The 11,776-nt window shown below is 39.4% G+C and overlaps 1 protein-coding gene across 1 annotated transcript; it reads right to left on the minus strand.

The window, feature by feature from the left end:
* Positions 1–241: 241 nt before the first annotated feature.
* Positions 242–7,989, minus strand: LOC106676332 (uncharacterized). The gene is made up of 7 exons (XM_024804112.2): positions 7,904–7,989; positions 5,981–6,178; positions 5,754–5,867; positions 4,753–4,809; positions 2,032–2,271; positions 1,789–1,911; positions 242–1,089 (listed from the first exon to the last, which is right to left on the minus strand). The coding sequence occupies exons 2-7, from the start codon at positions 6,155–6,157 to the stop codon at positions 1,024–1,026; spliced, it is 777 nt and encodes a 258-aa protein (XP_024659880.1). The 5' UTR covers positions 6,158–6,178; positions 7,904–7,989; the 3' UTR covers positions 242–1,023.
* Between the last annotated feature and the right edge of the window lie 3,787 nt (positions 7,990–11,776).

Raw genomic sequence — 11,776 nt, forward strand, 5'->3', positions numbered from 1 at the left:
CATGAATCTTCTAATGAGTTTGAACTTTAAACACAGCATGTAACTTTTAATAAAAAGGTCCTAAACTAAACCTAAACTCAGACTGGTTGCTTGCTGTGCAGTTTGGAAAACAGAAACCAGGAACTAAATGCAGACCTGTTACAATTAGTTCTTCCTCGTATTTGGCAGAAGTGAGAATGTGGTTTGGTCTCCATCTGATTCACAATTACAAAATCTGAATAAACACACAACGCACAACAGCTGAACCTTTCATGTTTTATTCAACATGCCAAGAAATACAATACAATACAACTTTATTTGTATAGCACATTTAAAACCAGAGATACACCAAAGTGCTTCACAAAATCCATTAAAACAGTAGCAAAATACAAAAGCAGATACGCTAGCAAGTGGGAGGCATTGATTAACCAAGTGTACAAGTACGCAGATAAGCAAGTAAGACTTGAAAATAAAACTGATAAAACAATATAAGCAAAACAGAGGAAAATGGGGAGGGCAAGGAAGTACACTTAAAAGGCATGCTTTAGGAAGCTGGGAAGGCTAAACTAAAAAGGTGGGATTTCAATCGAGCCTTGAAGGTCTGGATTGAGTCAGATGCGTGAATAGCATGAAGGAGGTTGTTCCAGAGGTTAGGTGCGACTGAAGCGAAAGCATTTACAGCACAGGCTGGGAAAAGTAAATTCTTGAGTTTCTTAACATTTCAAACCTCATTTAAAAGTAAAAACCTCCACCTGACATTCCCTGTTTACACATTAAAAAAGAAAGAAAAGAAAAGAGTTACCAGTTTGTATTTTGACTGAATAAACTTCAGGTTATTGCACAGCGTCTGAGCTCAGGACTCTGACTTATAACAATAATTTTGTTGTTTATCAATCACTTTTTACCAACCCGGTGCTGGGATCTAACTAAATATAAGATATATGTCACTACATTAACACACAGTCATCATTTGTATATTATCAGTTAGCTGTTAGTAAGAATGTGTGTAAATCGCAGACATTTCCAATCACAGAGCCAAGATGTTTATGCCACAGGCTGTGCAGTGACTTCCTCCAGCAGAGGTTTGTGGAGCTCTGGGTCGTCAGTGCTCTAAAAGAGAAAAAAATATTTGTGAAGTGTCGACTCCCTCCAATCAAACAACCATGACTGCGCACACTTTGATGACAATTTCATGCAGGAATACAAAAAGGAATCAATGTTTAATGAAATATTTAATGTAAGTCAGCATTAAAAATAAAGTGCAATTACAATTTATTTTATTGTTATTAAAACAAACTGTGGTAAGCTGTTGTTGTCCACACTAACAGAAAGTTGGGCACAGCTGTTCAAACTTCCTCTGGTCTATTTTTTTATTAGTCCCAACAGCTCTTCTTCCTCATGGATCTCTCTCTCTCTCTGCAGCAGTTCCACCATGAAGCTCTGATTCACACAGTCTCTCCCTAAAATCTGCAGCCTGAACTCTGGACTTGCTGTCCTGGGCCGGTCCATGTGGGAGCCAGACGTGGGACTGACTGAGCTTCATGCCTTAAAGTCATGATGGGCTGTTGTTTTGTTTTATGTTGTCATCCTGCTCTCTGTCTGTACATCAGATATAAACTTTAACTGACTCACTCAAACTGGTAGAGAGCATGAGAACACTGCACAGACTCACTGTTACCTGGTTTCACTGATATTCAGACAAAACAAACAGAATTCCTGCAAGAACACTTCATGTGTTCAGCCAACATCTTCTACTATTTAACATGTTTATCAGAATGTGTTTGAACCATTGTGTTGTCCATTATCTACCTTGTTTTGTCCTTTTTCTTTGTTCCTCAGAGCCTTGATTCCCAGGACAGCAGAGCTTATCACAACACAGAGCTCCAGAACAGACAAGGTGATCATCACAGCACTGATGCTTCTCAGGAGCATCTGATGGGACGCAAACAACAGTGTTTCATCTAAAGTCTCAAAATGTTATATACTGCAGTATATAAGATAGTATCATATAGTGTATATGTGCCATTTTTCTTTCTGCTTTCCCTAACTTACCACCAGCACTGCTCGGCCCTCGTAGCATTTCTCCTGAAGGAGTTTTTCCTCCAAAGATGGAGGCCTTATTGTTTCCCTGCCATACCCGTAACCATTGTAGCCATTGTAGCCATTGTAGCCATTGTAGTATTCATAACAGTTCCACCAAGAACGAATGTCTCCTAAATTAATGCTGTACAGTGCAATGGCTGTAATGGCAAAAGCACCTCCAGCCAGATTCAGAATCACGGTAAGGATGACCTGAAAAACAAAAATGACCAGTTAATGTACAAGAAAATATCCAAACCATAAATGACACTTAGTGCATTCTTAGACTAAAGTATCATAGCCTCTGTGAGTACGCATGTTTTCATAGTCATGTCTGGATTCTTCATTAATCTAAACGTTGGTTTCTGTCTAGTTGCTGCTTTAGGATATGATGGTTGTTATTTTCATGTTAAGTTTGGGGTTTCTGTTTTTGGTTTGTTAATGTTATTCTTCACTTCAGATTAATGAAGTATCTGATTCTGATGATTCTTCAGATTTGGAATCTCTGTCGTAGATGTCATGGTCCGGAATCTGGTGAGTCCATGTTTATGTTTTGTGTTTATCAATTTTTAGTTTTCTGATTTTTTTGTTATTTTCTTCCAGTGTTTAGGTGTTCACTGTGCTCCCTTGTGTTCATGTCTTTTTACTTTGACGGTCCCTTGTCTCATGTCTGTGTCCCTAGCATTGTCTCCCCTTAGGCTACATCCACACTAGCCCGGATAGATTTGAAAATGGCGTTTTCATCTGAAAACTCTCTGCGTCCACACTAGCGCTTTCAGTCATTTTCACAGAATTGTGCGTCTACATTGAAACGGCCCAAAACGCTTACGCTCCAGTCCTGCGCAAAAGCGAGTGAGAATTAAAGAACTTAAATAAAAGCTATCTGGAGCACGTACAAACTGATGTTAATCTTTTTTTAGGGCTGTCAAAATTTATACAGCAATCAAAACAACTGCTGTATAATGCACTCCGCTATCTTTGTTTAATTGGTCACATGACTGCATCACATGACTAAAATGCATCATCGTTTTAGAAAGTCTGCGTTTTCAAACATCCACACTGCAATGGGACAGCTCTGTTTGGAAATATATGCGATTTCGAGAGCGCTTTCAAAATGCTTTGGTGCAGTTGTGGATAGTTGTGGACTTTGCTGTTATTCTTTGTGATTTTTTTTTTTCTAATGTTTTTTGATTGTTTTGTTTTTTTGTCTGGCAGCTGACACAGTCTCTCAGAGGATGGGATTTTTCATTTTAAGGGGGGTGACAGGAGGAGAGAAGCTGCAGAGACACATAATAAAACTGCAACTCTGCTTCCTGGTCCCAAGTCTAGATAATCACATTTGTGGAGGAGGGTTCATTAATTTGGCCAGATTTCTAAAAATTTGAGCTTCTTCAACGTGAATTATAATTTTACGGAAGTTACGTTTAAACTTAGGCAGCAGTTTTTTAACCTTAGCCAGCTAATCTGCCTCTTTTTCATTTTCCTCTTCCTTTATTCTTCTTGACATAATGAAATATAGAAACAGAACAAGTTCTGGATCACATCCCCTATTCAGTGTAATCTCTCAGGAAATCTATTGTGACTGTTGTCTTCATGCATGCTCAATCATCCAGGCAAGGAAATCCCAGAAAGCTGGTTCAGTGGGAGAAACGTTTGGTCACTCATCCATCCTCTTCAGTCTCATTTGCATACTTACTGAAACTAGCACCACTGATGAACAATGGGCTGTGAGGTCAGTTTCTTGACCATTAGTATGCAAATTGTCACGACCGCTGATCTACAACTACTGATCAAAGACCATTGATCAGTGGCCATGAGTACCATTGAATATGAAAAGTTGCAGGTTAGCCTTCTTAGACTGTAAGATTTCCATCAGTAACGAGAGACATTTAAATGTTGATGTGTACCGTAAAACCACGCATACAGATCAGTATTTAAGGTTTGACTCTCACCATCCAGTGGAGCACAATCTGGGTATCACCAGTGCGCTACAACACAGAATGAACACCATCCCCACAGACAAAGTGGTCAGGGAAGCAGAAGAACATCACATCAAGAAGGCCCTGAGTTAATGTGGTTATCCCAGCTGGATGTTTGTCAAAGCTGGGAAGGCTCCTAAAGAAAGCTCCAACTGATCCAGGAGAGAAGGACAAGTGCTGCCTAAGTGAAAACCCTTTGTGATCCTGTATGTGTCATGAGCATCGGAACAATTAAGACTCATTTTTTCTGAACACCGTGTCTCTGTGGCTTTTAAAACCCTGAACATGTGCCGCTCTTCTGTGTTGCGCCGGATGGCACAACACAGAAGAGCTACCTCATCCGGTCAGGACTAATCACACCTACAGGCCAGTGGACAATCTTTCCATGATGAGGATGTAACATCCTGATTGTTGTTTGTAATATAAACTGTTTCAAGATGCAGTGCGAAAAGTTGGAGGTGGGGTCAGGAGTGGGAAATAATTTTTATCAAAGTATTTTATTTGCTAAAAATAATTTAACAATTATATGTAGACTAGAGGGGTGTTAAGTCCTCCTTCAGCAAACTTCCCTCCAGTATTTATGCAAGTGTGTGTATGCTGTAGGACATACTGTACATGTTTAGTATATTTATCATGAATGCAAATAAGAATAAGACATGACAACAAAAAGTCCTTTAGAGATCATATGAAAATGTTTTACAGCTGAAATACTCACCAAACATGGACTTGGATACTTCTCAGACAAAACGCACACAGTGCCGAACATGATGAACTAGACAAAAGACAAAATAAATAAATACATAAATAAAGTTCACGTCCATCTTTTTACTGAGTGCAACAGAGAAAACAGAGGGGTCTTTATGGACATTTTATCCCCTCTTCTTGCAGGATATGTTGTAAATAAAACTTTTCACCATGAGAGAGCAATTGTTTGTTTGTGTGAACTGCTATTTTGAACTATAGCTAATTTTTAATGTAACCTAGCAAAACTATGAATCTGTGTTTGTAAATGTGCACTGGTGTCATCACACTTAAAAAGATCTTGGACAAAACTTGGCAATTAAGCTTTCTGTCACATATTTAACTGTGGAAAGATATGTTTGACCCCCAAAATGATCTTCTCGTAAAGATTACTCAGTTGATTCCTATTCCATTACTGTGACAGGTTTGGTTTACATGGCTCTTTTTTGGCATTTCATTTCTCATCTTGTGTATCCAGTATGACCTGATGTGAAATGGAAAAACAAATCTGGTCATCTTTTTTTCGTAACCAAATCTCACTAACAAGGGAGCAACACAGGTGACCAATTTATGACAAACAGACAACCACACACTCTCATTTCCACTCCTAAGGACAATTTAGAATTACAAGTTAACATGAAACACATCTTTGGGCTGTGGAGGAAACCGGATCACCCAGAAATAACTCGCACACAACTGACACCCAGTCCAGAACCTTGTTGCTATCAGGCAACAATAACAACCACTGTGCTGCTTATTAGACAATGTGTATATATATATATATATATATATAGATAGATAGATAGATATAGATATATATATAGATATATATATATATAGATATATAGATATATCTATATATCTATATAGATATATCTATATATATATATATATATATATATATATATATAGATATATCTATATATATCTATATATCTATAGATTATAGATATATCTCCATCATTATTTACTTACCAATGCACCCAACCAAAATGGAAAGCCTAAGTAGTTTAAGTAAAGGGAGTTCCAAGTGCTATAGAGTATAGATCCCAATCCAATGTTGAGAAGCCCGATCATTATCTGCAGCGTCTGTGAAAAATGAAGTACAGTATGAACAGTGAACATTGTGCAGTTTAAGAAAAAACTACAAATTAAAAAATAGGCATAATATAAAATGTGATGTGTAGATGGTTGTAGCTCACCCCCAGCACTGTCTGAGAAGCTCTGTTGAGACTTCTCAGGTGCTGAGACACAGTGCAGCACACTGGACTGTAGCAAAGGTTCTTGAAGATCTGACACAGAGGAGGCCAAGGACTTTGGGGGTCAGTGGTCAGAGTGAGTACAGTGACCCCATCAGCCTTGGACACAGTCACTGACATCCTGTCTTGAGATCCTGGAGACTGAGAGACAAGAAAAAACTGAAATAAGAATCAGATTAAAGTCTTAGCAGCAAAAACAATTTGATCCACACACCTCACTTCCCTTCACTTTCCACCAAAGGAGCTTTAAACAGAATTTTAAAAGTAATTTGTTAATTTAATTAAACCGACTTGATGCTGGGAGGCTGTCACATCACTGCACGCTCTCAAGTTGGCTTTAACAGGTGACACTGGTTCTTCATATGGATAACACTGTGCTGATACTAGTTTACAAGAATGTTTTACATGGAAAGGCAACCTCCAGGTGCTGAAAATGGAATCCCGCAGTGATGTACCCAGTCCCTTTACTGTGTCGGCTACAACAGCAGGTCACTGTATGTTGTATGTTTTATTGTAATATGTATTTATTTAGATTGTAAGCCCAACAAGGGACAATTGTTGAAAATTAGCAGTAGCTATAAACCTATGTGCAGTACATCAGTCTCATGTCTTGCACTTGAACTATGTTAAACTGCACTGTCCCTTTTAAATAAATAAATTCAAATTCAAACTTGTCATAAACTTCTATGTTAAAATTTTCACTTCACAGCAGAAAAAAGTTTGTCGTGTGCTACAAAAATGACTTTGGTCTCTATAGATAATTTCTGGCATAATAATAATAACAATTATATTCATAATAAAAGTGTGATGGTCTGTAGTAGGGTGACTCCATGTTTCGGTTTTTGTTTATTCAATGTTCTGGGTTTTTCATGATTTGGTTTTTTGTATTTTCTGTTCCTTAGTTTTTCTTTAGCACTGCTGTGATTTCCTTTAGGTTTTGTCTCTGTGCCTCCCTTGTGTTCCTTCTGTTGTGTCTTATTTTCCTGGTTCGATGTTTGTGTTATTTCCTGTTTTACTTTGACAGTCCCATGTCCAATGTCAGTGTGTCTAATTTTCTTCCCCTTGTCTTGTTATGTCTAATTAATCCCAGCTGTGTTTCCCTCCTACATCCCATTCCCTCATTATTCCCTTGTATATTTAAACCCTGTGTGTTCCTTTGCCTTTTGTCCTGTTGTACCTCCTCATGTGTGTAAGTCTCCCTGTGTTTCTGGTTTGGAGTTTTAGTTCTAGTTTTCTAGAACTAAAACTAGAGTCCTGTGTTTGCATCCCCTTCCTGCCTGCCTCTGCCTCACATGACAAAAAGTTGTCATTATAAATTTTTTAATCTTTCATTTCTGCTGAATTGTTTCTACTTCCTCCCTCAGTTGTTACATGAAAAATCTCTTTCTCAATAATCGTTGCCACATTTATATCAACAAAGCTAAATAAAAGAAACCTTTTCTATTTAATGCAACACATTTCAAAAACTCCAGAAATGTAGTTAAATCCACAGTTTTAGCAGATAAATGTGCAGCACATAGTGATGTCAGCACCATGCCCCAGCTTTATTTACTGCACGCTCTTGTTCAAGGAACAAGGAAGTCATGTTTTTGTGTTGTTTTCCACCCATAACCCGAAACCCCTGTACCAATCAATAAATATATGTACTATATTTTATATTTATTATTAGACTTCTTACTGTATAAGTTGTATTTTTGTCTTCCAGAAATCATAAAATCAGTTTCAACTTGATGTGTTTTCTGATGTTGTTAAAACTTACAACATGGAGATAAATGAACAACGATTAGATTAAACCACATTTTTTACATAAATACACAACTCTTAATTAGTCTGAATTACAAGCTGAATCAAACATGAAAGACTTACCTGTTAGTGAAGAACAAAAACTTAAACACCTCCGTTTGAAAAGCAAACAAGTCTGATCGAGTAAGCGGTACACTGGAAAGAGGAAACCAAGAGCTGGCCAAACCTGTTACCAATAGCACCTCCTCTTTATGCTCTCGGTTGTGAGAAAGGTGAGCATAAAAAATATGATGTATAAGGTAACACCTGCAGAAAAGGTAGCAGTGACATGAGAGGAGCCACAAGTTTATGTTCAGTTCATGTCAAGAGTTAAAGAAATATTTTCAGCAAACATGCCAAACTTAAACTTCAAACATTCATCAAATAAACTTGATCAGCAACTTTATAATAAAGATTTTTATTACAATTAATTAATTGGGACGTATGTCTGTGAAGGTTCTCAGTCATCCAGGTCATCGTAGTCAAAGGAGCTTGCAAAGAAAAGCGTCTGGACTTCTTTAATTAAGTTGCTTGAAAGCAACTTAAAGAAGTCCAGACGCTTTTCTTTGCAAGCTCCTTTGACAATTAATTGGGACAATCAGTCAAACATAATTAAAAGAATCACCTGTTAACAAACTTGGTGCGTTTGCTGCACAGTTTGGAAAAAGTAAACAGGAAAGAAATACAACAGCACTCTCTGGTGGTCACAGCAACACTCTTACTACACCTTTATTGTACAATTACAAGAAAAAGGTTATGAGCCGTGTCCACTTCTCCACAGGCAACCAGTGATGAATAACAGCGTTCTGCTTCTGTAATAAAACTGTTAGGGGCACACAACCATTTTGAGAACCGCGGCACCGTGTCATGCAGGACGCATCTCCCTTCGAGAAGTAATTGTGTAACAGAATAAAGTGTGAAATGGTGTACTGAGCAGGGTTTTGTCTTCCATCGGATGCCTATGAGAAATCAAAAGAACTCAGTGAAGTGTTGATATTCAACACTAATTACTATTTCTATCGTTACAATGTCGTTACCGTTACCAACAAGAAAATGCGGGGCGGTCGCGTTACAATTTTTCAACAACGGTTGAAGCTGTCTTCAGCTTACTGCACCTTACATCAGTTGCACAGACTTAGCTCTCTATGTAAGTAATCTGGGCGCTACAGCTTTAAGCAGCTGCGCGCGCTCCCGCAGACAGCAATCACTTTCTACCAGATGATCACTTTTTGGCACAACACCTGGAGCTCAGGGGGGGGCAAAACAATTGCACGAGTGCTGCTGTTTGACTGAGGAAGAATAAAGTAGTCGTGGTAAGCCAATCACATGACCACTTCAAGATGACAAAGCAACAAGGTGATATATACCAGTTTTTAAATGGTGTTGATAGGCCACGTAAACCCAGAGTCATGATAAACAATATATACGCAGCGTTTTTTCCTGAATAGTTTCGTCACATTTACTGTCTAAAGACAGCGCTAGCAAGCACTCTCTGCTTATGAGCAAAAAATAAAAACAAAACAAAAAACAGCCCTTTTGTATTGGTGGAAAAATAATAATAATACATTTTATTTGAACGCACCTTTCAGAACACTCAAGGACACTGTACACGGTAGAATAATAACAGCAACATAAAAGCAAGCAGTTTACACAATCATAAAAGCATAAGACATAAATCAAATTGAAAATAGCCGAGTGGAGAAGCTATGTTTGATAAGCTATTTTGAACAAATGAGTTTTGAGTTATGACTTAAAGAGAGAGAAGGAAGAGATATTTCTTAAATCAGGAGGAAGGGAATCCCAGAGTCGAGGAGCAGAGTAGCTGAAAGCCCTGCTACCCGTGGTGGCAAGACGGGGGGAGGGGACAGAGAGAGAAAGGGAAGAAGAAGATCTAAGACACCGAGATGGGGCGGTGATCTGAACCAGATCAGAGAGATATGGAGGAGAGAGATGATGAATAGCCTTAAATTTGTGCAAGAGTATTTTGAAATTGATGCGATATTTGACCAGGAGCCAATGAAGCTGCTGCAGGACAGGAGTGATGTGGTGGACAGAAGGGGTCCTGGTGATAATACGGGCAGCAGAGTCCTGGACACGTTGGAGCTTGTGGGTGGATTTTTGAGTAAGACCAAAAAGAAGTGAATTACAATAATCAATCCGGGAAGTAACAAGGCTATGGACAAGAATGGCAGCGACATGTGGGGTGAGAAAAGGACGGAGATGATTAATGTTGTGCTACTCAAAATATTTGAATTCTAATTTTGCTGAAAATTTCATGTCATCTTGGTCTGATTCAATAATTCAGAGACAAGTTAAAAATATAATTAATAGGAATAAAAACAAAAAAAAACCCATATAAAACATTGCACGGCCATGATGTGCTAATTATATATTTAAAAAAATAAATGTAGAGGTAGGAATTGCAATTAATATAAATCTCAAAGTATTCACAACATTCCTGACCAGAAATAGGCCTCTGCACCTGGGGTGAGGGTGTGGCCATGAAAACAATGTGACATGCCATTGGATGTTGGGACACATAATAACATGAAGCTAAGCATTGGCCAATGGATGTGAACTAACAACCACAAGGTCGCGGGTATGGCTGCACTGTGGGAAAAAATCCTAATATGAAAGTATTTTATTGTTCATTTTACAGTTTTGTTCTGTTCTTCTAGAATATCATTAAAGTTACGTAAATAGACTGTGATTCCACATTTCAAATGTAAATTAACGTTAAATCACTGTAATGTAATAAAACATAATTTTCATGATTATTAAATGTATCTGTCTGTACATATGCATATTTAGATTGTTAAAATACATTCACAAATGTATCGTGATTTCACAAATATCTGTCCGTTATTTGAAAGATTGAACTGTTGAATTCAAATGTAATGCTATGGAAAAGTATATAACACGATTCCTATAAGCTTGTGTTACTTCACATAAGTATTATTATCATTGCTGTTTAGGGCGATCGTGGTTCAAGAGTAGGCAGTTCGCTTGTGATCAGAAGATTGCCGGTTCGAGCCCCGGCTCGGACACTCTCGGTATTGTGTCCGTGGTCAAGACTCTTCACCTGCTGCCTACTGGTGATGGCCAGAGGGGCGATATGGCAGCCTCGCCTCGCCTCGCCGGAAATTGGCGGGTCATTCCCCTCATCCCCAGACTCTGCTTCCTCCTCGGAAGACGTGTCAGTGGGATTAAGGAGGTCCTCGAAGTATTCCTTCCACCGCCTGACAATTTTCTCAGTCAACGTCAGCAGCGCTCCGCCAGCACTATACCTCCTCTCAATTTTAAATGCATGTAGACATTGAGGGTTCTGAGGAGGGCTCGTGCTACACCTGCTGCTCTCTGGCAGGAAGCACCATGCCCTCCCGTGTTTTAAATGCACTTTAGAACAACACGCAGCACACTACACATGAGCGGGAGGAGGGAGGTATGGGGTCTTCACACACTCCCGTTCTCTGTTAGCCATCGGGGCGGAGGGGCTGGGAGGAGATATTGGCTGTCCGACTGGGGTCTGGGATGTCTGCTTGCCTCCACCCGAAAGGAGAGGGCAACATCTCCTGGGTCTATGTGTGGTTTCACCCTCGGGGGGTGAGTTTACCTGGACATGGGGTATAGAGTATGTTTGGGGAGTATGATTGTGTGTACAGTGTCCATTAGTGTCTGCCTTTACATTGGGTGAGTGCTGAGTATTTGTATATGCGTCCATGGGGGGGAGGGGGGGGGGGGGGGGGGGGGGAATGCATGTTTGTGTCTGTGTCTATATGTCAGGTCGGGTCTTAGACTCCACGTCTGGGAACATCTCAGGCCCTCCAGAGTATGGAAGCCTATCTCCTCTCACTACACTCCCTGCTGGTTGCTGATGCCCTCAGGTGTCGGTTGGTGGTTTTTGGGCTGGGCACTCAGGTATGTACCAGTTCACTCCTGGTGGCTCCTTGGAGGGGC

This window comes from Maylandia zebra, linkage group LG1 (assembly GCF_041146795.1).
Source record: "Maylandia zebra isolate NMK-2024a linkage group LG1, Mzebra_GT3a, whole genome shotgun sequence".
NCBI classification, from domain to species: domain Eukaryota; kingdom Metazoa; phylum Chordata; class Actinopteri; order Cichliformes; family Cichlidae; genus Maylandia; species Maylandia zebra.

What these genes read in the sequence shown, in the direction of transcription:
- LOC106676332 (XM_024804112.2), bottom strand. Translation starts at nt 6,157, where the DNA reads ATGTCAGTGACTGTGTCCAAGGCTGATGGGGTCACTGTACTCACTCTG. An exon ending in CTTCTCAGACAGTGCTGGGG is followed by an intron (nt 5,868 to 5,980) that starts GTGAGCTACAAC and finishes CATTTTTCACAG; the next exon opens with ACGCTGCAGATAATGATCGG. An exon ending in AGTATCCAAGTCCATGTTTG is followed by an intron (nt 2,272 to 4,752) that starts GTGAGTATTTCA and finishes TTTGTTTTTCAG; the next exon opens with GTCATCCTTACCGTGATTCT.